Source organism: Oreochromis niloticus, linkage group LG12, assembly GCF_001858045.2.
Source record: "Oreochromis niloticus isolate F11D_XX linkage group LG12, O_niloticus_UMD_NMBU, whole genome shotgun sequence".
Taxonomy (NCBI): Eukaryota; Metazoa; Chordata; class Actinopteri; order Cichliformes; family Cichlidae; genus Oreochromis; species Oreochromis niloticus.
In genome coordinates this window covers 28,349,834-28,376,631 of record NC_031977.2, presented here as the reverse complement: position 1 = coordinate 28,376,631, position 26,798 = coordinate 28,349,834, and the positions used below count along the sequence as shown (strand labels likewise).

At 40.2% G+C, this 26,798-nt stretch overlaps 2 protein-coding genes and 1 long non-coding RNA gene across 4 annotated transcripts; 2 read left to right on the top strand and 1 right to left on the bottom strand.

Moving 5' to 3' along the window:
• Positions 1-726: 726 nt before the first annotated feature.
• gldc (glycine dehydrogenase (decarboxylating)) lies at positions 727-17,595 on the top strand. Its single transcript, XM_003455290.5, has 25 exons — positions 727-1,147; positions 1,323-1,401; positions 4,997-5,132; positions 5,545-5,709; positions 5,888-5,965; positions 6,766-6,913; positions 7,069-7,265; positions 7,363-7,459; positions 7,548-7,653; positions 7,916-8,055; positions 8,926-9,006; positions 9,146-9,243; positions 9,984-10,068; positions 10,179-10,220; positions 10,316-10,458; positions 11,131-11,206; positions 13,000-13,125; positions 13,660-13,809; positions 13,958-14,070; positions 14,249-14,390; positions 14,798-14,909; positions 15,026-15,121; positions 15,236-15,408; positions 15,500-15,580; positions 16,193-17,595. Exons 1-25 carry the CDS (start codon positions 860-862, stop codon positions 16,331-16,333), a joined length of 3,093 nt encoding a protein of 1,030 aa, XP_003455338.1. The 5' UTR covers positions 727-859; the 3' UTR covers positions 16,334-17,595.
• A 947-nt stretch (positions 17,596-18,542) lies between these two features.
• On the bottom strand, positions 18,543-26,566 carry zgc:114041 (monocarboxylate transporter 13). 2 transcript variants are annotated; one of them, XM_005459789.3, is made up of 6 exons: positions 26,490-26,566; positions 26,064-26,226; positions 24,304-24,534; positions 24,085-24,228; positions 22,897-23,673; positions 18,543-21,752 (listed from the first exon to the last, which is right to left on the bottom strand). In XM_005459789.3, the coding sequence occupies exons 3-6, from the start codon at positions 24,503-24,505 to the stop codon at positions 21,550-21,552; spliced, it is 1,326 nt and encodes a 441-aa protein (XP_005459846.1). In that variant the 5' UTR covers positions 24,506-24,534; positions 26,064-26,226; positions 26,490-26,566; the 3' UTR covers positions 18,543-21,549. The 2 variants fall into 2 exon arrangements, with proteins under 2 accessions (XP_005459846.1, XP_005459845.1); XM_005459788.4 differs by lacking the exon at positions 26,490-26,566 and adding an exon at positions 26,354-26,478.
• Positions 21,706-23,037, top strand: LOC112841869 (uncharacterized). The gene is made up of 3 exons (XR_003213287.1): positions 21,706-21,818; positions 22,503-22,542; positions 22,903-23,037. It is a non-coding gene; the product is annotated as an uncharacterized LOC112841869 (long non-coding RNA).
• Positions 26,567-26,798: the final 232 nt, after the last annotated feature.

Genomic DNA, 26,798 nt, shown 5'->3' with positions numbered 1-26,798 from the left:
TCATCTACCACAGAATAGAGCGACAGCGTTCACCACTGAGATAAGACCTGTTTGGTTTGGAAACTTAAGTTCAAGATCTGAAACAGCTGTGCAGACATTTGCTGTGAGTGTGTTTTAACTAAATGTAATAAGCCAGTTTGTAATAATTTTATTTTGACTTTACTGATTTTTTTAGACCCACTTTATTACAGTGTATTCACTTTTCCCATAGCTTTTCATTTCCTTTTATAAAGATTTTTCACTCAATTAGCTTAATGAGCTCCTTTAGTGTTTCTTTACCTGAAATATATTTATTCTATGTATTTTTCTTAGCTACTTTTGTGTTTATTCTATTTATTGAGCTATTGTGGATTAAGTTGTTTTAGTACAGATTATGTTTATCTTTCTTTAAGCAACGATTTATTGGCATGTTTTCATCTCACAGGTTAGGGCTTTGTTTATGAAACTGGAAAACACAAATAATGTGTTTAATGTTCAGGCGTAACCATGTGTACTCACAGCACGTCCTGTTCCTAGTTTGTCTGTATTCTAGGCGGGTCGATTGCTGAATTAGCTGATGAAATAATTCTGGATCCATACCCAACCTCTCTTTTACTATCCTTGCTCAATTGGAGATTATGGGCACGTGAAAAGTTGAGCAGCTGGTTAGCCGGGGCTCGTCACCGCGTCACGCAGCGTCTCCGCTCTGATTGGTCCGCTCTTGTGCAACTGTGCAGCCGTATAAACTCTGCAGTTTAAAGGAGTTGGCTGTATCTCCTGCGCCGGTCGCGTCGGTCCCAGTGGGTGGAAAGTCTGCTGAGTTAAGGGAGGGAAAGGCTTCACCAGTTTCTGCACGCTTGTCTCGCAGTGTGATTTAGAGATGCAGAGCTGCGCCAAGTCCTGGGGGGTCTTTTTGGCCAAGTCGGTGAATCCCGGCGCACCGCGCAGGCATTTGAGCGATAAGAGCCGCGTGGTTTGGAAACTTCAGTGCAAGATCCGAAACAGCTGCGCATCCCTAACAACATCAGCCCGGGCTCTGAGGACCTCTGCAGCCGTCTCCTCCAGGCAGATAGAAAGGATTTTACCCAGACATGATGATTTTGCTGAGCGCCACATCGGTCCAGGTGAGAAGGAGAAGAGAGACATGCTGGATGTTCTGGGACTCGAGGTAAGATTTACGTCGCTGTTTCCCTCCCTCTATGAAATGGGCGCAAAAAAAACCCCCTTTCATTTTCATTAAGACAAGTTTCAGCACAAAAACACCTGCACTGAGTGGCGTGTTTATGTCCCTGGGTAGCGGTTTACGCGCCTTTGTTCATTAAACTTCCCCTTTTTCCCCACAGTCAGTCGACCAGTTGATTGAAAACACAGTACCATCTTCTATCCGTCTGCAGAGGAGCTTGAGGATGGATGATCCAGTCTGTAAGTTTGGCCTGATGTGCACGTATGTGTTAGTGAAACAGTAGCTGAATCTCTTCCTGTTATTATAGCGCTGCAAGCTGCTGCCTAAATCTCCCTCGATGCGCCACCAATCTCAATTTCAAGTTGTAAATGTAATTCAAATCAACGTGTGTGTGGAGGGGGGGATGAGTGTTAACCTCATATTGTGCAGCTTTATTTAAAATTTTAATTTATTTTTTTTTAAAACATGTCGAGCTTTTCCCACACCCAACGGGCGCTCAATGAAGCCAAGTGAGAGGCTGAAATGTAGGTTGCCCTTCCATTGTGTGGCGCGGAGCGCTCTCCCCTGTTAAGTCTTCCTTTGAACATATTTGGAGTTGTTTTTGCGAAACTCGGCGAGCGGCACCAATCTCCTGTTGGGAAGCCGATGCTCATAGGATGGCAACTGGAGTGTAAAGTTTAGCCTTGAGCTCCGGTCCCAAGTCCAGTTCAATCTGGTTACAGCGTTCACGTTACGTTACATCACAGCCGGGGATCCTAATAAGGTGGTTTCATGATGCTGCATGGATGGGGGGTTTTTTTCTTGCTCCTATACAACACGGATAGCCTACATTTCAGCAGCAGACAGACTGCTGCTGTGTTTAATCCTATACAGAAGTCAATCTTTTTAACGCTTTTTAAGCTGCGGCTTTTTCAGCTCTAAGCTGATGGCTTCCTGTGTGAATTAACGTGTATTTTCATGTGGAGCTGTATTTTTGCTCAGTTTGTTTTGTGAAGTGGGCCTGTCACTATCAAATGTGCAAAAATAGTGCTGGAGAGACAGGAGATTAAAAACATTACATATACATATATAAATAAAAAGCAGCATAAGTTACCATGGTTTCACAGATATGGCTCACCCTGCTAAGAATGACCTTCTTAATACAGAAAGTCCAGAGTCAATGCTGAAGTTACCTGGATGACATGAAATCCTGCTTCACAGTACAGACCTCAGGTCATCAAATTAGGCAGATACAACCCCTGATGTACATGACATATCACACAGTGTCTTTAGATGTTTAGCAAAAACTAAAATGCAGAAGCAGTTAGTGACAAACAAAGTGTAATTTAACTACCTTTAGCAGCAGTAACTTTTTAGTAATGGTTTCCTGCAGCCTATCAGTCTCTCGCCTCATTGTGGAGGAATTTAGGCCCACGCTTCTTTACGGCATTGCTTCAGTTTGTTGAGGTTTCATTTATGCACAGCTCTCTGAAGGTACTGCCATTCAGCATATCAATCAGGTTGAGGTCTGGACTTTGACTAGGCCATTGCAACACCTTGATTCCCCCCTACCCCTTCCTTTTTTCCTTTAGAGATTCTGTTGTAGATTTTCTGCTGTGCTTGGATCATTGTCCTGTTGCATGACCCAGTTTCAGTCAAGCTTTAGCTGTTGGACAGATGGCCTCACATTTGACTCCAGAATACTTTGGTATACAGAGGAGTTGAAGGTCGAATATGACTGCAAGGTGCCCGGGTCATGTGGCTGTAAAACAAGTCCAAACCATCACTCATTTACAGTTGGTGTGAGGTAACCTTTCCAAACAAGCTGTACATGCTCTAGCTTTTTTTTTTTTTTTTTTTCTTTTTTTTTTTTTTTGGGGGGGGTGGGGTGGGGGTAATTTCTTTGTGCATGATCTGACCTTTGGGTGAATTCACTGGGATGTCCTCTCCTGAAAAGCTTGAGAGCTGTCTTGAATGTGTTCTATTTGTGAATTATCTTTCTTGCTGCAGAATAATACACTTCAAACTGTTTGTAAATGGCCTTGTATCAATTTCCAGAGATCCAGCCTAATTTCTTTAAGACATTGTAGTGTCCTGACATGTTAAACCATACAACCGAAAGAGAAAGTACTTTACTTTTACCATGACTGTATGCTTATGAACTCGGATATTTCAGTTTTAAGCATAAAAATGATTATTGATGGTCAATAAATTATTAGAAAAAGGGGAGGGGGGGGGGGGGGGGACGCATGCAATTCGGCAATCAAAGCAGACCAATGTGTATTGGCTCAAAGTCTTAATCACGGTCAATAAATGATCAAACTGAATTGCACCCAGCTTAATGCCAGGCTATTGAAATAAGGCATGTCTAAAAGCTTTGTGATTTACACTTGCAATGAACGATGACTGAGCTCTTTTTGCAGAGTCAAAAGAACCAAGTCATGACAGTTTTACTAAATTTAACATTTATAGTAAGAAAAGGATCTTTATAAGAGGTTTCTAATGCTCAGGTACTCTGATGTGTCTATTAGCCAGAGTCACTCTGACCTGCCTGTATGTCAGCCCCTCCTGACACTGTCAGGTTTCATAATGCAACAAGCCATGCTGAAGGAACAAACTAGAGGCCGTGCTGGTTTTCTGCTTGTTCAGCTTTGAAGGGCTTCAGTTTGCAAAGCCAGCAAAGGATTCTCTCTTCAACAATAGACCTCCTGGATGGTTGTGAATCAGGCTTTTTTTGCTGCCCTGTAGAACTCTGGGACCATGGGAAAGCAGTCCTCCAACTGAAACGAACTCCGATTCGCACGTCCCATCAACTCACCCTGAGCGTCATCCCCAAATGTACTTTTATTTATAGTTTGTCCTGAATTTCCAAATACTTCTGTTTTTTTTGTTTTTGTTTTTTTTCCCCATCTTTCGAAGAAGCTGTAAATATCCACTTGTATACTGGCTGTGGTCCCTCACGCCACCACGACTAGAGGTGTCCTCCTTTCACCAAAACGGGAGTAGCCAGGACTCTTGGTTCAAACGGGCGGTATTGTCCATTCCTTGGAGTTGCTAGGCAGCCAGAAAGGCCAGAGGAATCTCAGAGGCTGGTTGTGCTCTGGCAGAGCTCCCTTACAGGACTGAGCAATGAAGCTTAATAAAATTGGGGAAGTAACAATATGCATGTTTGTTTGTTTGTTTGTTTGTTTGTTTTGTATTGTGCAGTCTTGCATTGGACATGGAGGGAAATGTCTAAAACATGTTTGTCTTCAGTGTCATAATAGGTTATTAAAGCCTTATTACTTTAAATGCTTTATTTAGGCCTGCAAGTAATTATTTCTATGTATTTTATTTTAAACTAGAGCTTGATCAGTACTAGGTTTTGGGGCCAGTTTTTAGGGAACATAAAATTTTAATACTGAGGGAAATTTATCTTATGTTCTCAGTGATATAACATGGATGGATGAGGCTGTCAGTAGAAAACAGACTAGCATTGGATTTCACTGACTAATTTTTAACTATTTAGACCACCTGATTGCTCGCTATAATGATATTCTTCATCTTGTTACACAATCAGTGGCTCACGTGAGGGTTCATCAGACTTTCAGACAGGTCTTGTTGTTCACCAGCAGACATAATGACAGATGTATCACATGATGTAGTTTAAGTAGAACTATTTTACACTGTGTAAAAATGAATAAAACACCTGAAATTTTAAGTGTTAAGTGTGTGGTGTAAGCTTATGACTGTTGCTGTTTATGGCAATATTGTATTTTAACAGTTACTAACACTTTCTTCCTGCATTTCTCACTTACGACTCCGTGACCGGTGTTTGGAATAAGTTTAAACATCTGCCTTTTAAATATTTTGCAGGTGAGAATGAGGTTCTGGAGTCTCTTCAAAAGATTGCATCAAAAAACAAAGTATGGAGGTCCTACATCGGCATGGGTTACTACAACTGCTCCGTACCGCCGCCCATCCAGCGCAACCTCCTGGAGAATGCAGGCTGGTGAGTGCCGTCAGGCTACCTTGCATTGGAAGAAATGTGATGGAAATCTGAAAGTGGTGTGAGCTGGTTTCTTCTGTGGACAATTAATGATATTTATTCCTAAATTTGGGATACTAATTTGAAGCTTAACTGTCATGGTGCAGAGTAACGTGCCCTCAATGAGAAGTCTTGTGATTTGATTTGGGTCTTGTGAGAACTGCATTGCTCCAACGTTTTGCTGAACAAAATTTTCTTTCACACAGTTCCAAGTCAGCTATTCCGACCCACATTTTCTCTAAACTCTTAGGGTCAGAGAAGACATACAATGGCCTCCCCTGACCAGTCTTGGGTCCATAAATGCCATCGACTTTGTGCTATTGTCCTTCTGTCCAGACTCGCTCTGTTGAATCATTGTGTTGGGTTTTGTTCACAGGGTCACTCAGTACACGCCTTACCAGCCCGAGGTCGCTCAGGGTCGCCTGGAGTCTCTTCTCAACTACCAGACCATGATCTGTGACATCACAGGCATGCCTGTGGCTAACGCCTCTCTGCTTGATGAGGGAACGGCTGCTGCTGAGGCCATGCAGCTCTGTCACAGGTATTTACCTGCTGACCTGTTTAGAGAAATGTGCTCAATTTATCTTAAATATAGTCTTGTGAAATTATGATATTTTGGCCACTTATAAATGACTAGAATGGATCGTAGTCTGTGCAACCTGATATAGTGTGTTAAACCTGCCTTACAGTGGTCTGTTATTGATATTTGCTTCTCACAGACAAAACAAAAGAAGAACCTTCTACGTTGACCCACGCTGCCATCCCCAGACTATTGCTGTAGTGCAGACCAGAGCTAAGTACGCATCATAGACAGTCAATGTATGAGGTCTCCAGTAACAGTAAATCATAAAAAAGAATCTAAATGTCTTCAATATTAAAATTACAAGATTGAAGTAAAACCCAATGCCAGGGTGTTGTCCTAGGCAACTTTATTTTTATTTTTTTTAAATTAACTGAGGTGTATTCTCTGTGTGCCATCATATGTCCTCCTTGGGGTTCTGTCTTTGTGCACCCTGGACCACGTCAGGTCTCCTGCTACATTTACTTGCCTTTGCATTGTGTCCTGGGTCAACTTCATGCTGACAAAACGACGGCCCGTTAAGTTAATTTTATTCTGGGGAAGAGGACGAAGTGGCAGGGTGCCAAACCTGGCAAGAAGGCTTGGTGATGTGCAACAGTGGTATTTCCTGCTGCCGGTGAGCGGTTGCACCCTGGAACACATCCCAGTTGAGGTCAGGATGTGGCCTTGGTGGTTTTTCCTGACCTGATGCATTTAGTCTTAGACACTGGCTGTTTCACCGTTCAGTTTTTGAATTGATGGAGCCTTTTGTCCATCACTAATGATGATCGTCTACGTCAACGTTGTGCGACTTTGACACACAAGACAAAGTTTGCTCATCCAAGTGTTCAGACCTGAACAGGGAGATTCAAATGTAGCTGCAGTTGTACTTGAAGTGGTCCAGAAGTGCACAAAAATACTACCTTGAAGGGGAATTTAAATTGGGGTTATTGATTTTGTTTTTTTTATTTGGGCGCAACTTTGATTGCATCCCGTGTCTGTATTTTGATCGTTCAAGTTTTGACTGCTGTGTTGCAGCTATATTGGGGTAAAAACGATTCTAAAGCTGCCTCATGAGATGGACTTCAGTGGACAAGATGTGAGCGGTGTGCTGTTTCAATATCCAGACACTGATGGCAGAGTGGAAGACTTCACTGCACTTGTAGATCGGGCACACAAGGGTGGGGTAAGAAAGCTTTAACCACAAAAAGAAATGTAAAAGCTCTCCAAAAGAACAGTGGGATCAGGGGATATAATTAGGCTTAAGAATGATCTCAATAACAAATGGGAACAGCTTTGTTCATTTCCACTGCTGAGATTGGTTTCTTATCTCCCGTCCAGGCCCTGGCTTGCTGTGCCACAGACCTATTAGCACTGTGTGTGCTACGTCCCCCTGGAGAATTTGGTGTTGATATCGCACTGGGCAGTTCCCAGCGGTTTGGGGTTCCTCTTTGCTACGGCGGTCCACATGCTGCCTTTTTTGCCGTTAGAGAAAACCTGGTCCGGATGATGCCTGGCAGAATGGTTGGAGTCACCAAGTGAGAAGCGACCTTCATGGTTCAAGATTACTAATCTTCATTTCTGAGTAAACTGATGACAGTGGTAAGATGGTTGAATGCTATGCTGTCGTTGCAGAGATGCAGCTGGTAAAGAAGTATATCGTCTTGCGCTGCAGACCAGAGAACAGCACATCCGCAGAGATAAGGCAACCAGCAACATTTGCACTGCGCAGGTACGATCCAGGTTTATATGCGCATTCCTTCATTTTGGTGAAATGCATTTCTTGAAATTAATTTAAACATTTTTTTTTTTTTTCCTAGGCTCTGCTGGCCAACATGGCTGCTATGTATGCACTGTATCATGGACCCCAGGGACTAAAGCACATTGCAAAGAGGACACATGGTGCTGCTTTGATCCTTGCAGAAGGTATATAAATATATATGCAACATTGCAGTAAAACCTCAGTCCTCTCTCAAATAGTCTCAAAATGGAAATTATGTTATTTAAAAAATATGCTTTCCTCCTCGTAAACTGAGAATTTCCCATTTTTATTTGTGCACATTCTTGGTAGTGAGTAATTAAAGACTGGATAGAGACAAATATGCCACCAAATTTCTGTTCTTTGTCTTTTTCCAAACTTCTCTCCGCAAATATGCCGTGCACAGTTAATTCCTACATTTTCTTTCAGGTCTGAAGAGAGCTGGACACCGGCTGCAGAGCGAAATGTTCTTTGACACACTAAAGATCAGCTGTAGCGTGGCTGCCAAAGATATCCTGGAGAGAGCTGAGCAGAGGAAGATAAACCTGCGAGTCTACACCGAAGGAGTGGTGAGGATCAAAAAATGTTTTGGGGAAAGCACTGGACTGATTAAGGTGGTCTAAACCTGCAGTCCTTGAAGTGGAGCGACTTGCAGTGTTTGGGTAATGCTTTGTGAGTGGTGCACTGCAAGAAAGGAGTGGAAATTAATTCTGCCTCATGTGTATGCAGAAACTTTTTTTTTTTTTTTTTTTTCCTGCAGTAGTTTTCAGGCTGAAATGGGAGGGGATCTTTGCCCAGAAGCGATTGATTGTTGTAGCTCCTGGAAAACTCTGAAAATGGCTTATAGGGATGAAGGGAAGTTTAGCACATTAACTAGATCTAAAACTGGGTAAGATGCAAAATCCTCTAATTGGATATGTGGGAAAAAATGTTGGGTGCAAAAGAGAATTCTTGAGAGGATCAAGAACCAGTGAATCCAATTTAAACTTTGTAAGAGTGGAATGTGACTTCTTAGCTCGTGTAACACACTTCCTCACTCACCCAGGAAGAGCTAAAATATAGGAGTGCATAACAGCAGGTTCATTGGCTTAAACATATTGACTAATCTACAAACGATCCATGTAATGTATAATGAATGGATCAATACATAAATCATTGCCACTGATCTCAGGAGTGCAAAATGTTTCCTAATTAACTTTTCTGCAGTAGATATTTTCAATTTCAGAATTTCACTGAGCTTGGATTATAATTGGCAAGCCAATTAAAAAACCCACTGTTTATTATAGATAAGCTGTCAGAACAAGTACTAGCATAGTTCTTGCCTCAAGTTTTCACCTATTTGTGAGGGTTTTTTACTGTTCATCAGTTTAGGGTGAAAGACTTGAGTAGCTGGAAAACGTTTTTAAAAAAAATCCTCTTTTCTTCTTCTCTTTGAACAGTTGGGCGTCTCGCTCGATGAAACGGTGACTGAGAGGGATTTGGATGACTTGCTCTGGGTCTTTGGCTGTGAATCTTCTGCTGTATGTTGATGGTTACTTCCTTTGTTTGTTTGTGCTGTCTAAGTTATTCATTACTTAATATGTTACTGGTTTTTATTTTAAGCATTTATTGTTTTATGGTTGTGGAGAGAATGACTTGGCTTTAATTTGAACCTTTCAGGAGCTGATAGCTGAAAAGATGGGCGAGCGGGTGAAGGGAATCATGGGAAGTCCTTTCAAGAGGACAAGCAAATACCTTACACACCAGGTCTTCAACAGGTCTGTTCCCAGTTTAAGGATGTGCTGTTCCCGAGAAAGAGGGAGAAGTTTGTATTTGGAGCAGTTTGTGTTTGGAGCTTTTCAGCTGTAATAACCTTTGATTAACTGCACAATGAGAACTTTAATGGTGTTGCAGTCATATCTTACCACACCAGTAGTTCCATAAATGCCGTCTTGTATCCAGGCTTCCATTGTCTGAGCGCTACATTTATTCTTTGACATGATCCTTGACATAAAGAGGGTAAAACTTTTAGTTAACCTTAGGTAGTGCGTGCACAGATCAGCCACAACATTTGAACCCTTTCCCTAAAATTGAGCTATTAGAGTATTGTTAGCAGTGGGCTGTGGAGTGGGGTCACTTTGGATTGACCATATTCTAAGGGTGTAACAACTCCAAAGACAATACCCATGTTGAACCACTACTGCCTCATCAATGAAAGCTGTAATGTTTAAAGATGGTCCAGGTAACAACTGAAATGAAAATGCATGAGAATTTTGATTTAATTTTTGTAATTTATCCCTTTTAAAGAGGCTGTGTCGCTTGTATAATCGATGTGTTTGGGATGTGGAAATTTGGAGAGTCGGTGCTTTAGGGTATTTGCGGTGTTACTGGAGCAGTCTTTGGGTCGGCTGTTACGTGTCCAAGATCCACATTAATGCCAGGGTTTCTTGGCACAACATAGCATTATTGCTATATGAACCTTCTGTTAAGTGTCTTTGCTTTTTGTTTTTTCCTTCAGTTACCATTCTGAGACCAACATTGTGAGATATATGAAGCGTCTGGAGAATAAGGACCTCTCCTTAGTCCACAGCATGATACCCCTGGTGAGGCTACTATAAGTCAAGGCAGAGGTTCAGGTTCACAGATAGTTGAAATTTATAGCATGCTTTATACTAGTGTGATAAAGTAGTGAAAAAACTGTTTTTATTTCCAGGGCTCCTGTACCATGAAGCTAAACAGCTCATCAGAGCTCATGGTGAGTAAAAACAGGAGCTAGTTTTTCAGTTTTCTTCAGGTGTAACATGAAATGCTTTTTGAGTAATTATGTCTCACTGCTGTGTCCTCTGACAGCCCATCACATGGAGGGAGTTTGCCAACATCCATCCTTTCGTGCCGCTGGATCAGGCAGAGGGCTACCAGAAACTCTTCAGACAGCTGGAGAAAGACCTCTGTGAGGTGACGGGCTATGACAAGATCTCGTTCCAGCCAAACAGGTGAGGGCGCAAAACTGTGTACTTGTTGGTGCACAGACCGTATCAGTTGGATTTGGATGATATTTGGCACAGACAGGAGCATGTTCCTCTTTAGGATGATTACTTTGATGGCTCCGTGCAGTGCAATCATCAAATTATCCCGAACCCTCCTTCTGGGTCAAAGAACCTCTGCAGAAGGAAGAAAATGCTCAAAGCAGGCACTTAGCAGTACAGTTTTCCTTTACAAACATTTGTGAAAGAACCGTTATTTCAAAGAGCTCACTGAATTGGAGAGTGGTGCTGAACGTAGGATGGGGATGGCACCTTTGTGACACAAAAGTTTGTGGAAATCTAAAAGGGAAGAAATTTCGCAATCAACTTTTAATAAGGTATTAATGTCAAGGGGAACCACAGCGACTTTATTAAAGCAGTGCGTAGCTGGTTTCACACTTGCAGCATTAGGATTTGCATGCCTCATATTACAGCTGATAAGCGACACACCCACCTCTGCTCTCTGTCACCGCTTATCAGTGGCAGTGTGTTCATGGTGGAGCATGCTACATTGGCCAAGAATGCACCTAGCTTCATCCCATCTTTCCCTCCTCTTTTGGTAATGTCTGTAGACTGGTCTTTGGACTTTGATGAGGCTGTGTGTGTTATATGCATGACTATGGTGTCTGCCTTATTTTTCAGTGGTGCTCAGGGAGAATATGCAGGCCTGGCTGCCATAAAAGCCTACCTGAACTCAAAGGGGGAGAGTTCAAGAAGTGTAAGTGTCCTGGAAAGAACAAAAGTCTAATAGAATTGCAGTCATGGTTAATTAGTGTCATTTTATCCAACCCAAAATTATTTTAAGCTAGAGTCTCTAGTCTCTGCAAGAAAATCGAATCCTACGGCTGAAGTCTGCAGTGTCTTAGGTAGTTTAAAAAAAAAAAAAAAAAAAAAAAAAAAAAAAAAATCCACTTTTTGTGCATTAAATTTTAAGTAGCAACATTTTACTTTAATTTAAACTTGTGTAACTCTGAGGAAGAGCTTCATCTTCTGAAAACTTTCTAGAGTTAAAATGGTGATTCACTGAGCTTTAAAAAATACCTGGAGGTAAACAAACTGTGAAAATGAAACTTTCAGTTTCTATTGAACTGCTTAAAAATATATACACTGTTTAGCCACAACATTAAAGTTGCTTCCCTGGCATTGTGCAGTGCTTCTCTTTTTGGTGATGTAAAGGAGGGGGGGCTGCACAATGCATGGCAAGTGTGTTTTCATCAGTTCAGAGGAATCTTTTTGCAACTGGCACTAGGATGGTAGATTCTTTGGATCCTGTGGGTTCCAGGGTGACATGTCCATGGATCAGGCTTGGTCTGTGCATGCAGAGCTTGAATTTTTGAGAGCGGCTGCTTGTGATGTTTTCCTTTCTCCTGAGCAGTTTTTAGTGTTCTAGTAACTATGCTCCTGCCATTGGGAGAGCTATTGCCTTTGAGGTGTCCTTGGTCTGCAACAATGTATAAGCATCAAGGCAACATTTACATGAATGCCAACAGTGTCCTAGCAGAACTTCATATGGCAACTAAATTATCAACTTTTAGCTGTTGGTGCATTAAATGTATCTAATCAGGTGACATTGAGAAGACTTTGCTGACATGTAAAGACTATGTACTATCAGTATTATCCTTCCTGATACTGACAGGTTAACAGAGTATTAGCACATATGCCACACAGAGTAACCCCCAATCAGTGACAGGTTTATTGTTGTCACTTTAACATCACAGAAACATTAACATGTTTCAAGTATTTGCAACGATTACTCCTTCAGTATCCTGACATGCTTACCGTTTGTCAACTCACGATAAGGGATGATGAGGCACTACCCAATTTAAAGACAAGCGTACTGAACTATTCTCTCTTCTACTGTAATTTTATTATTATTATAATTTTTTTTTATTGCTTCCTAATAAGTAAATCTTAGTGGCCTGATTCCTGGAACTAGTCAAGGTCCAAACTGGCATCTGTTTGTGCAAACAAGGAGCTGAAAATGCTGTAATCCCATAGGCTAGCTGTTTTTTAAGACTCTGTCAAGTGAGAGTTCCTGGAGTGACAGCACAGCACTGTTTTTCAGGTCAGTCATATGTCTCTTTTGGCTAACACACGGATCCATGTGCCCTAGTTTGCCTGTGAAACTGGGTTGCAAAATGCCAGATGTGTCACCCTAATAAGGGATAAAAATCAGTTAATGACCTGCAGGCAGGTTACTCATTAGTACCAGAGATCAAAGAGCTGCACAGTTTCCTCACACTGAGACCTTAAAAGTTAAGTTGTTTTTGTATAAATAAAAGTGGCTTAAGCCACCAGTCTCATTAATTTAATTATATCTATTTTTGTTTTTATTTAATTGAGCTTCACTTTGGATCTGAAATATCTATGGCTTTAATTGGCTTGGTTTCTCTTATTGCATAACCTGCAGTCACAGCAGTTTTGGTGTGACTTTGGATTATGGTTAGGACAATGACTCAAGCTGCATTTTTGCTTGTTCTGTTTTGCTGATGACTTCTCCCATTGCCTCAGGTTTGTCTAATCCCCAAGTCGGCACACGGCACCAACCCAGCAAGCGCTCAGATGGCAGGAATGAAGGTTCAAGTGGTGGAGGTGGATAAGGATGGCAACATCGATCTGTCTCACTTGAAGGCCCTGGTGAGAAAATGGACGCTGTTGTACAAGATTTGTGTTGTCTGCAAATATTAACAGGTTTATCCAAGACTGAAATGTCCAGTTTCATAGGTGGATTTGAAGGGAATCTATTTTTTGCAGTATTTTTGCTCTGCATGACTCACAGGTCAAAATAATCCTCATTTATTGTAAACTCTTGCAATCTTCACTCTGTGAAACAAGCTCTTTTAGGGCTTCTCGTCTTAAGTCAATCCTCACTTTAATCCAAATGCATATAGCAGTCTGAAGCCTTAAAAATGGATCTTACATGTAAAATGCCAAATAGCATGATGCCATTTGTTCTTTGCAAAGCTACAGTTATAGTGTTTCTTATCTGAGTAATTGCAAATAAACCAGCCAATTAAGTCTGATTAACTTCATACTGAGTCTTTTAAGTATCTAGCAACCTTTCCACGATGAATTGGTGTGTTAAAGGCTGTGTGTTCATGACAGACTGCAACTTTGACTTCATGTAAATGATGTGACACAGCATTTTTTTTTACATGTTTATCTTTCCAGGTGGACAAACACAAGGCAAACCTGGCAGCCATGATGATCACCTACCCCTCCACCTTTGGTGTGTTTGAAGAGCATATCGGAGACGTTTGTGACCTTATTCACAAAAACGGTGGCCAAGTGTACCTGGATGGCGCCAACATGAATGCCCAGGTAATGCAATAAAAATCTGTTTTTTGGAAAAGGGTAAAGACTAAGCTTATAGCAGTATTTTTCTTTTTTCTCGTTTTTGCAAGTTTTTCTGTAGAATATTTAATTTAAAAAAAAAAAAAAAAAAAAATGTTCTTGCTCTGCCTTGAAGGTGGGCTTGTGTCGTCCTGGAGATTACGGGTCGGATGTTTCTCACCTAAACCTGCACAAAACCTTCTGCATCCCTCACGGTGGAGGAGGGCCCGGCATGGGGCCAATTGGAGTGTAAGTCAGTGTATATAAAGGGAGAAATGGTGAATAGTTTGATGCAAAATTGTTTATAAAAAAAACCCTCTCAGAACAGGTTTTTTTTTTTTTGTTTGTTTGTTTGTTTGTTTTTTTTTAATTTTTTATTTTGTGATGATTCTCTGACCCGACTGTATATTCATCTACTTCTTATCAGGAAGGCGCACCTTGCCCCCTTCTTACCGAGCCACCCGGTGGTTTCCATGCAGTCAGTGAACATCAGCAGCTCACTGGGCACCATCAGCGCAGCTCCCTGGGGCTCCAGCGCCATCCTGCCAATCTCCTGGGCTTACATTAAGGTCAGCACAGATAAATAGAGTTGAGACCACATTGAAACATACTGGTAAGCTCGTTTCCACTAATCTGTTGGCATGTTTGAAACTTTGTTACTTAACTGTGTGTGATTTTTTTTTTTTTTTTTTTTTTTTTTTTTTTTTAAAAAGTCTACAGTCACAAGTGATTGAAACCTTCCTGGGCTCTGTTATTGTCACATGAGTAGTTGGTCACCTGGCTCTGATTTCAACTTCAGACCAGAGTCACATGAACAAAAGTGTTAATTTGTGATAAACATCCTGGGAAAGAAAGTCATTAACTTTAACAGCTACTCTACATAGCTGTTACATTTTGAGGCAGCAGCCCACCACCCAAACTTTTGAACATTGGGCTTTTTGGAGCCCAGATGCTTTAATTCTGCTTTGGTGTTTAGATGATGGGATCCAAGGGACTGCGGCATGCTACAGAAGTGGCCATCCTTAATGCCAACTACATGGCTAAGAGGCTGGAGGGTCACTATAAAATCCTTTACCGAGGCAGGAAAGGTATGGTGCCGTCTGTGTGGACGTGTAGTGATTTACTCTCATTTTAAAATAAATTAAACTGCATAACTAACTTTATTGTTTGTTTGTTTTTTCCCCCTCCTCCTTCTTGTGCACAGGTTTTGTAGCCCATGAGTTCATTCTGGACGTGAGGCCATTCAAGAAGACAGCTAATATTGAGGCTGTTGACGTGGCCAAGAGGCTGCAGGATTATGGTAGGCTGATGGATATATAAATTTCCCCTTCATAATTTTTCCCGATGCATATGATACTTGTTGTTTATTATTGTAGTAGTATTATATATTTTCTTCTCTACTGTTTGTGTCTAGGTTTCCATGCACCCACTATGTCTTGGCCAGTGGCAGGTACTCTTATGATTGAGCCTACAGAATCGGAAGACAAGGCTGAGATGGACCGTTTCTGCGACGCCCTGCTAGCCATCAGACAGGAGATTGCAGAAATCGAAGAGGGAAGGATGGACTCGCGCATCAACCCACTTAAGGTATCTGTGCTGAAAACATACCATACAGTGGTTAATATAAAGCTGATGATATCTGAAGTCGTCATGCAAGTTTGTGTGTATGCGTGTGCAGATGGCCCCTCACTCTTTGGCGTGCATCTCAACGTCCAGCTGGGACAGACCCTACTCCAGGGAGTGTGCTGCCTTCCCCTTGGTGAGTACCTTTATCCCATTAGACTTATTCGATACTCCACACTCCAACTTTAGTTTTTGCAGAGCCAAAGATCAAGTTTTAATTCTTTATCTTTGATCTTGATTCCTGCATTCTTAAAATTAGCAAAATGACTACAACTGACTTGGTATGCATATTGTAAATTTTTGTTGTCCTTAATTGAAGTTTTTTTTTTTTTTTTTTCTTTGTTTGTTTGTTTTTTATTTAAATAATGTTCCCTTTGTTGCAGGAAAAAATGCATATTATGTATATTGGGAGAGCTATTGGGAGAGCTATGAAAGTATTACTTTCATACTTTTGTGAAAGTCATACACGGTGAAAGCAGCTGTACTGTTTAACTTGTATTTATCGCCCTCTAGTGGTGAAAAATAAGAAATGTAATTTGTCTCATGTCCTGTAGCCACATTTCAGATTACTTAGAAATAGATTTTTGGTTTTAATTAAGTTATAGATGCCCTGATTTGGTCAACATTGGTAATGGTGTATGTTGACTGTTTACATTTTACATTTAATGCAAAGCCGGCTACTTGAAATGAGCTTTGTATAAACGTATTGTTTGAATTTTTTGACCCCTCTTTTCTCCCCTCTTCACAGCCCTTCATAAAACCTGAGACCAAATTCTGGCCGAGCATCTCCAGGATCGATGACATCTATGGTGACCAGAACCTCATGTGCACCTGCCCACCCATGGAGGTGTATGAGTCTCCATATGAGGAGAAGAGAGCCTCCTCCTAGATACTCTCTGTGGCTCAGTCCCAATGTCCAGCCAGCGCACAAAACCTCCAATTTTAAACATCTGTGATTTTTATAGAAGTTATATATAGTGGTACATTTCCTCAAAACCTGCACTAGGCCTCTGAAATCTCCAGGAGAGCCCTCGAGTATCTGATTTTTAACAGTGAGGCAGATCTGAGCTGCCGCTGATGTAACAGGTGGAAAAAAAGTGCGAGGTGGATGTTGGGACTGGCCTCTCTCTGACTGCACCCTTTTTATGGGGTTGTAGGCTTTTGCCCTGACTTGAACTACTAAAATTGACCAAAGGTGTGACTTATTGCTCTTCCAAGCTTGCGAAAATAAGCGCACCCTTCAACACAGAGGCCACTCCATAGCCCACCTCTGAAATGCTGTACTTTAAGCCAAGTGCAGACAATGTGACATCTGTAATTGCTCTTGGTGCCTCTGTTCTGTGTAAAATAGCTGCTTTAATTTCAACTTTTTTTTTTTTTTTTTTTTTTTTTGGTAACTTTCAGTATAGGAGTAATTCTTAAGCCTTTTTTTTTTTTTTTGTAACACTTTATAATAACCATCAATTGAATGATAATTAAACTCTAGTTGATTCTGTTAAGCTCTGAACTTAACTGTTATGTAAACAGTCATCTGGATGGCAATTGTAAAGTCTATAAAACAACTAGTATAAACATCATTTCAGATATAGGCAAGTGAGATGTCGATCGAGTAAACGCTGTAGACTGTAAATATGGAGGTCGTACATTTTCCTGCTTCACTGGCAATTTGGTTTTGTTTTCAGCGTCTCTAACACCCCGGATTTTGCTTTGCTGGCAGTTTGGTTCAGTTTATCAACTAGTTTTTGGTGCTTAAAGTTTAATGATTGTGTTTTAGGTTTAAATATCGGGCGTTGAGAGCAACACTATTTTTACTGTTGCCGTACTTCACGGGAAAAACACTAATGGACACTGTGCGCACCAGCGGGTTTGATTAAACGGCAGTATTTTATGAATCTTATTTATCACACAAATTAATCTTGTAAATAACAGCCATTACATGGTGTGACGGTAAGTTAATTAAACATTCCACAATTATCAGTTCACAAGTGATGGTTATTTTAAGGTGTTACTTTTTTGTGAATATGTCTCTTTTATTTGAAAATGTTAACTACTTTGTCGTGACCAAGTAGGTAGTCCTCATTTAAAATCATTTTTCTAATCTAAAGTATTTGTCTGTAGGAAAAATGAATGTATTAAAAGCATTCTCTCCAAGGTGTGTACATGTTTTGTAGGAAGATTAACAAGATACGCTTGGTAAACTACTCGATAGGACATTTTGCCAAAAAACTATGTATATAATTGTTTTTTGTGTACTTGATCTCAACTGGTTGGTTTCCACAAATGAAAGAAGCTGATATGTCCGGACCACCAAAAATCACGCGGTCGTATTAATGAAGTGTAAAATGATTTTGAGTAAATACTTGCCGCTAAAATTCAATTCATGAGAAAAGTGAACCGATGACGACAGACTTACTATTTTAAAGTATTTCCCAAGTGCTGTTAAACAGATGAATTTTTAACAGCTTCTCCAAACATCAAAGTCTTAGTTTCTATTTTACTTTGCACACACAAAATATTTTAACAAAAACTACCAAGGTTGCAATTATTAGCCTCCCGATGCTAACAGTGAGTCATGTCAGTTTTACTGGACACCGCCTGCAGTTCTCAACAAGTTTCACACACGTCTTCTGAGCAATCCCAGCCGTTCCTTCTCTGGCAATCTCTCAAGTTCCTCCAGATTTTCAGAAGGATTCAAGCTGGAGCTTTGTGCAGGCCAGTAGGTAAATATAATAAACACCTGTTGTCTTCCCCACATTACAGCAAAATCCATCACACTGTGGAACACTTAAGTGCTTTACTGTGCTGTACTTCCTGGATCCCCCCCCCCATGCCATCTTCATGAAAGGGCTTTCAGGAGTATTTCTGCGCTCCATCACTGTTCAGTCACTGTTCATCTCTTTTTACAACTTTCCATTTGCTTTCATGATAACCGGATAAACCAACATTCTTAACCTTGACTTAGTTACCAATTAAGTTATATAAACGCAAAAATTCCCAGTTTCATGACTCAGTTTCATCATTGGTAAATAATTTGGTATATCAATTGTGACAAAATCTCCATCAAACAGATGAATGACCCCAAACTGTACTATAACATGTTTTTTTTTAATGGTCCTTGAAATTATAAAGATCAGTTTCTTAGAACAAATACTGACACGTTTAAACATGTTAAAACTGCCCAACCTCGAACTTATTTTCTTTTATGAACTGTTTCAACTCCAGCAGAACATGTTTTGCCATATGAAACCAGCTGAAGCTGGTTTGAGAAGCTGATTACATAACATAACGTGAGTAATTTGCACAGCACATACCACAGATCCCCGCCCACACACTCTGCAAATGACCAAGACTCTAGATAACAAAAGAGGACACAGATTTATTTCTTAACAGTTCCCGTAGCAGTTTTAAATGTCCCATAAATGCCCCATTTACCTCACACATATTAGATAAACAGCTTAAGACCAAGAGGAAACACAAACTCGGCCTCAGGGGGTCACAAACTAGTGTACTTCTAGTGACGATCCCAAGCCTGGATAAATGGGAGGGTTGTGTCGGAAAGGGCATCGGATGTAAAAGTCGGTGCCAAATCAAACACGTGGATCATCTATTTTGGCAAATCCTCTGGGAAAACAGAAGAGCAGCCAGAAGTACCCACGAGATATCTAAAGATAAATGTGTGTGCTTAAAAAAAAAAAGTAACCTGAAGCCATGAACTGTGACGGCTAATTAGCTGCAGTAGCTGCACGTCTTCTTTTCAAGTCTGAACATTTACAGTTCACTACATATACCATAAAAACTGCACCATAAAATACGTTTGTGATTTGACGGAAATGAGGCTCGTTGATTTTAAACCACTAAAAAAAACCATAATGCATGTTTACAAACATTAAAGAAAAGCTCATATGGTTAGAAAAGGGTCATGAAAGTTCTAAAAACTACATATGTTGTGCCTTTCAACAGCACAGAAAGCACACTTGGTGAAATATACCTGAATTGTGTAAAGCTTATTGGTCAGGTTCAGAAATATTCAAGTCCAAACCATATAAAATCATGTCCTTTTATCAGTAATTTACCTGCTATATTACAGTCACACAACTCTGGTGGTATTCTATATATTTCATTATGTTTTCAACTGCATTAAAGGTCCCAAAACCAACAATTATGACTCCGATGTAATTATTTTTCCTCTTAAAATAGATTCTTCCTCTTAAAAGCATTTCACTGAGCCACACTGCTTTCCTGGGTGACCTGATAAAGATGGGGACTCTAGTGTAGCACTCCCCGCATAAAAACTATTCATTCTTATTGCTATAAGGAAGGATCTAAAGTCTACTGTATTAACCCATCCAGCAAATACACAGTTTACTCCTGCTTGTGTAATGTTAACTAAATAATATACTGCTTGAGGTAGTTATTGGAATTATAAAGGGTAATTTGGTACCATGTGAGATTTGCTTCAGTAACCCCCCCCCCTCCTCCATATATACATCATCAGCCTTGTTATTTAAACTCTAGTCTGCTGGAACTACTTTCAGTCACTTCTGCAGATGAAGACCTGCCTCACATCTGCTACAGACGTACAGCTGCAGTGTTTCAGTTTGGTAATTCTGCTTGTTTTATTTTTAAAAACCAAAGTATTTATTTTTACTCCGATGACGTGGTCCTCCGGGCTAACTTTGGATAATTATAGTGTCACAAGTTTGCAGCCCATTAACGATGGGTTATACAATTCTGATTACAAAATGTGTGACTGCACAAAAGTTCAAGCTGAAACAATCCAGCTCCTTTTTGTGACATCTGTTCCCTGATGTGTCTGCAAATCTGTTAAGAGTTTTTTTTGTATGCCACACAGGGCATACAAAACCTGTTTAACTAGGTCAAATCACCTATCTGCTGGCAGAACACCAAACATTTAACAAATAAAACGGTCTTCCTGGCACTTAAGTCCACAAAGACTACCATGCATGAAGTGTTGAGACATAGGCACTTTACCCTGGAAATAGCTGGGGTTTTTTGTATGTAGAGTAACCACTCATTTGATCTGCAAATGGCAAAGCAGTTATTTTGTACTCATTTTTATAATAACAGATCAATCATATTGAAAATGCAGAGACCTCGCTACAGTTATCTCACTTCTTCAAGTGCATATAATTTAAATAAGCAGCTTCAGATGAGGTGCTAACAATCAGAACCTGTTTGGGTTGCGACATCTAAACAACTGACAAAGACTTTCAGGCCAAAGAATGAGATTAACGATGAAGTAGGTCGATCGATCGGCGTATCTGCAGTTAACTATTTCAGCTGTTAGACTGCAAAAAAGTTGTGTTAGTAAAATAGAGTAAAAACTAGTCTGCCACTGAACATACAACGCATGATAAAGTCTGTTTAGCTGTGAACAGTAGGACTGTAAGACTGCTTCTCATGAGAAGCAACACTGAAAAATTACCTCAAAGTTTGGGATTATTATCTCAAAAGTTTGTCTTACACAGAAGTTTGAGTTAGTCAGAATTTTGCGATGTCTAATGTGAAAGCTGCCTGTCAATAAATGCTGTTGTCACACTGACTCTGCTGACTGAGCTGAAAACCTCATCATATCAAATTGTCTGATGCGAGGCCATCAGATTAACTGCAAGCAGATTTCTCAACAGGGACACCAACGAATATCTCAAAACAGGCAGGACACACAAAAAACCCCTAACTGTAAAACATCCTGAAACTAAAGAAACAGAAGAAAACAGAACAGAAGAAAAATTTCACATTTCATTGAGCTGATGCAACAGATGGGAAGAAGAAGAGTGCTGCTTCTGATGGTGCTTTCTCTACACATAACTACTAATTTTCTATTTTGAATAAATAATTTAAAAAAGCTGATTTTCTTTGTGTTTGTGTTCAAGTATGCCACGCTTAACTGTTGGGATCCTTTCATAGAGGATTCCATGCTTGGTTGATCAAATGAAATGAAATTTGCAAGTGATGCACTTACCTTTCTACATCACTATATGTGAATATAGATTATATATAAAAATACATGAAAAATATCAGCTGATATCAGTATGTGCCCCTAAAAAAACAGTATGCTCCCCACAACTCTGCTGGGTTCTCCCTTTATGTGACAGTGTCTGACTCGGCTTTTGCTGTTTCCCAATCCTCCTGCTGGTTGATTGCACAATAAACTTGAGACTCCGCTGCTTCTCTCCTCCTATGGACCAGGCGGTCGACCAGGACGACAAACGCTGCGGACACAATCAGGCAGACGCCCGAGAAGTAGAAGGCGACGCTGTAGTTGTTTGTGTAATCCACCAGCCAGCCTGCACAAGTAATCCAGGACAAGAAGAAATATCACACCACCAGTGCTGATGAATAAATGAACACGGGTATGCATTCATGCAGAGAAATGTTTGAGACATCTACTGTAAAAGAGGTTTTGTTCTTTGATGACGCAGGACTTTTAACAGGCAGTCTTATTATTTGACATAAAAGCCAACAAGATCATGTCACGCCAGATTTAAATATTTAAAGACCATAAAAAATGTAAATTTTTTGGTATCTGCTCTGTAATGTTTAACTGAACAGTTCACATCTGCTAGATGTGGCTAACAAACTGCTGAGTGCACCTGAAGCCATGAGATCACAGCTATGCACAGCAGCAGCTCTGTCACACATCATAATGTCAGCGATGTTTAGGTTTACTTCAATAGTAAAGGAGCTAGTGCCATTTTTATGTCAGCAAAATCTGCATCTTGAATTTATATTAATAACTATATAAATAAAATTTAAATGAATTGAACTAAGCTGAAATAAAATTGTGTGTGTCGGGCTTTATCTTCATATGAACTAGTTCTTATATAGCACTTTTCTACTCTATTTAAACTTGAGCGCATTTCTATCTTTAGCAAAAAGTATCAACATTTCATATTAAAGTCAGTCTTTTCCAGAATCTGACACCAGACTGGTGAAGACTCCAATCTGATCCACTGGATGGCTTTGTAAAATGAGAATTAAGACATAAATTTTGGACTTTTAACTCTATTTTCATTCAGTTTACATCTTTCCAATAGATAAAGACCTCCCCTTTATGGCCAGTTATACTTGACCAAAGTAAGTAAGTTTTTTATTTACACATATACGTCTTAGAATTTAAGCCCAAAGAGCCATGTTTTCATTTATTTACTGCAGCAGCATGTCTTTATTATTAAGAGAAACTAAGAGATACTGTTGAAATTGCATTTCTTTTTTTATATTAAGATATCTCAGGGATTAAATGAGTTAAATGTCTGTAGCCTGGCCAGGTGCACATGATCTCAAAGATGGTTTTAGTAAACTGCAGCGAAATTCATCAAGGTCAAAACGTAAAATTAAAAGAACTAAATGATCCTCATTCAGTGAATTGTTTTGTGACATTTGTAGTTCCATAACAAATAACGAAAAAACATAATTGATAATCTGCTTTACCTGCAGCAGGTGGACCAGTGAAGCCTCCAATGCTCCTTAAAAGCATAAAGAGCCCGAGTCCACTGTCGAATCCCTCCAGGGTTACAATGTCCACAATAGCTGTGACGTGAATTGCCACCACACAGCCAAACAGGAAGCCGTAGAGTGAGGCGAACACCAGAACGGCCCAGTAGTTTTGGCTGATGGGCAGCAGCAGGAGCACTACGCCAAGGAGAGTGGCCACCATGGTGAGCAGTTGCAGGTTTCTTACCAGCCTCATGTTGGCGATCCACCCACAAATCAGCCTCCCTGCCAGGTCAGCTAAAGCCAGAACAGAAAGAATCATGGCAGGCCAGTACTTATCCATGCCCAAGCTGCTAGCAAAGGGGACCAGAAAAAGAGGCGGGATGAAAAACCCTGCAGCCGAAAATATTGCAAACAGGATGTACAGAAAAAATTCAGGTTTTCTCATGAGGGAGCACTGGAAGAAGGTCCTTCTCTTTGCTGGGAGTGTGGTTGCATCTAGACTGTCTTTGTTGTCCTGTGCAGGACTCGTGGTCTTCTCCAGGGGTCTCATGAGTGCACCACACACACACAGGTTCAGCTGAAGGCCTCCAATGATGAGCAAAGCACCCTGCCAGCTGTAGGTGTCAATGAGCCACTTGAAGAACGGACTGAACATAACAGCAAAGACGCATTCACCTGAACTGGCGATGGCGAAGGCAATGGGACGCCATCGTACAAAGTAGTGGCTCACCATGCTGTTGGCAGAGATCCAGGAGAAGGAAAGACCTGTTCCTGGAAAAAGAGATGATTAAATGATTAACCACCCACTATTTTTTACAAGACTCGGGTCTGCCAGTATTAACATTACTCACATGTCCCAGATTCTTTGTGTTTCATTGTAAGTCTTTTGCATACCATTTCATGCTGTTTTGTCTGTTTCAAAATGCAAACATTAAAAGAGTGGAAAAACAATTGCCTCTGTTTGAGTGTTTTTTAACATGAAGTGGAACGTGACAATTATCCCCAAAAATCACGAAATATTGAACTTTTAGTAGCAGTGATACTTTTCTTTTCTGCTCTAAAAATCAGCTTGCAAGGTTAGTTTTTTCATTCAAACCCTCAAAATGGTTCAATTTCATGACCAAATGTCACCAAATTACAGAAATGTTTTGTAGGATTTAGAGTATGTCTTGGGTGTGCTACCTTGCAGGATGCCCATGGTGAGGTAGAGCCAGGGCAAACTGAGGTCCAGTGAAGCCAGCACCATCCCTAAGGTAGCCAGCAAGCCTCCGAGCATGATGACTACTCTCTGAGAAAACTGTAAGGTCATCGCACTGGCTGCTGGAGCTGCAGAGAGAATGAAAATGGCTCTACAAAAACACCTTTGGTTTAAAAACAACAGACTGAAAACCACTTATTTACCTCCTAGATGAAGCATAGTAATTGTTGTGGAGGTCACCCAAGAGGTGGTGCTGGCCTGTACTCCGAAGTGATTCTGGATTTCAATGAAGAAGTGTCCAAAGTTTTTGAGAACAGCAGCAGTAAGGCCCATGGTGAAGAAGGCTGACATGACCACCACCCAGCCATACCCGCCATCGGGGGGTTCAACTTTTCTGGACTTCATCTTTTAAAATTTTTCTGAAGGCTTTTCTCCTGCGGATGAAAAAATCTCCAGTTAAGGTGGCGATCAGAGAGTTTTCTGAAGAGAAAACTAAACAACTGTAAGAGTGACTACACGGGGTGTGTCTAAAGGAGTGTATGGGGTGGCACAAGCCTCTCTGAAAGCTCTTGTCTCTTCTTGCTGTAGGCTACTATGTCTTAAGTTGGATTATGACTTTTACTTAAGTAAAAGAATTCTTACATTTTAAGCTAAAAAGCAGGTATCATGCAGAAACTGTTGCTGTGTAGGACTCTTCTGCTTGTTTTTTTGAATGTATTTTGTTAGAGAAGCAGCAGTTGGTAACCTGTTGTGCTTTACTTGTGATTTGTCTTTTTCTCCTGCCTCTCCTTCTCCTTGGTTGATCAGCCCCTACCTGGCTGTCAACTCTGGAATTGTCACATTACACATATATGAATGTAAATAAAAGGAAATAAAATAAAAAGAAATTGACTAAAAGTGAGTCTATAGAGAGTTTATCGAGCTCCTCTTGGCAAATCAAATGTGTTTGGCACAGTGGCAGATGGGGAATCTGCTTGCTAAAGCAAACAAACAGGACAACTGTCACACTGGAGAGTCTGCTGCTGACGTAAATGAACCTCCTTCCCTGTATGTAGATGTGGAGATGTGGGTAAAAGAGGGTGACTCGATAGAGATGATACTTCACAGTCCATCGTCAAAGCAGAGTGTTTTCTGAGTTTGATATGATATTTATTTAAGCTAATATTGTTCAAACTGACAGCACTTTGTGCTGCTGAAATTTGAGCTTATTTTATATTAAATATTGATGGTATATGGAGGAGGGTATTTAAGTCTTGGGTATTAAAACTTTTGTTACATTTAACTGCATCGTCTTTATCTGAAGAGGAAAATCAGAGTGAGAATACTGTGCATATTAATTTTTATTAAATATACATTACGGTGTTCTTGTAAAAGCTGTGGCTATAATAACTGTAATAACTGTTACTAATTATTCTTTAAACCTTACACAAACAGCAACATCCTCAGAGTATAAAGGTGGTAATTGGCGATCTTTTTGTTTTGGGAATATGCTTATCTTACATTTCAAATTATTATAAGTTTATATGCCTCTCGCTTGTTAAAGGGTCTTTTATAATTAATAGAGGTATTTAAATGTTCTAAATACTTTTCTGTGGGTGCCACCCCCTGGTACACAGTACTTGTAGGAAATATTTTTGTTTTTTTCATTGGAAAAAGAAAGGTTTGTCTGAATAAGCATGTATTACGGGGTTAATTAATTACAGTTTATTATACAAATAATTTTATCATCCCTATTAGTTTTTAAAAAAATTTTTTTTTATTTCTAACATTAACATTTCTACCATTAGCAGTCCGGTTTCACAAGCTTAGCTCCCAATAAGCGGACTAAACATTTAAAATAAGGTTTGATCAGCATCATTTGTCTACAAGGCTGGTACACTCACTGCGTCTCCTTCACATTAAAGGTACTGACATCAACCTAGCTAAAAGTCAAAGTTTTAAACAGAACAAAGTGGAAAATCACCTGCCAAGCTAACGTCCTGTCCTGTTATTGTCCTTCCTCGGGTCTTCTCGGAAAATCTGCTGCTAACATACCGGCTTTTGTACTGTGGTGAAGTCGCATCTGCGCTGTGAAATCCAGCTCTCCTCGGAATTAAAGTGCGCTCTTATTTGGACGTTTGTGATGACTGAGAGGACAGAAAGAGGCTACAGTAGGGATGTGTGCCATTTAACTTTAAAGATTTCTTCGCGGTTATCAAAACCACGACAGCTCACAACCTTTAATGTCCGTTTTAAACACATACGTCCGCCTACCATCATTAGCGAGTATGAAGTCACGGCTCAAACGTCGTCATCCGGATTTCAAAATAAAATATCAGTTTCCATATACGTTGCTTTTGAATTAGCAAGTAAAAAGCAATTAGACATGTAAAGAGCGATTCATATTTACCGTGGAAAGTTACATGCAAGGTTCCTTTGTAAAGAGATCGGTGTGACCTTTTCTTGTCTATTTATAGCTTTTGGCAGTTTGAATCAGCAGCCAGTGGACGTCAACTTACACCAGGAGGAGGAAAAAATGAAAACAGCAGTAAAATAAAGAATTGTTTTTTTAATAAAAAGATCACAAACAAAAACAATCACTATTCGACTCCAAAGAAGCTGACATTTCTGGATTTTTGACCTATTCTCTCTTCTTGCTGGAGTCACAAAATCAGACAAAGTACTGTATGAATAGCAGCAGAGTCTAATCTAGAGAGCC

Excerpts from the sequence above, each read along its gene's own strand:
- gldc (XM_003455290.5), top strand. The coding sequence starts at position 860 with ATGCAGAGCTGCGCCAAGTCCTGGGGGGTCTTTTTGGCCAAGTCGGTG. Across the intron at positions 9,007-9,145 it reads TTGGCTGTGAATCTTCTGCT|GAGCTGATAGCTGAAAAGAT; the intron begins GTATGTTGATGG and ends TGAACCTTTCAG. Across the intron at positions 10,221-10,315 it reads ACAGCTCATCAGAGCTCATG|CCCATCACATGGAGGGAGTT; the intron begins GTGAGTAAAAAC and ends GTCCTCTGACAG.
- zgc:114041 (XM_005459789.3), bottom strand. The coding sequence starts at position 24,505 with ATGAAGTCCAGAAAAGTTGAACCCCCCGATGGCGGGTATGGCTGGGTG. Across the intron at positions 24,229-24,303 it reads TACTATGCTTCATCTAGGAG|CTCCAGCAGCCAGTGCGATG; the intron begins GTAAATAAGTGG and ends TTCTCTCTGCAG. Across the intron at positions 23,674-24,084 it reads CACCATGGGCATCCTGCAAG|GAACAGGTCTTTCCTTCTCC; the intron begins GTAGCACACCCA and ends CTCTTTTTCCAG.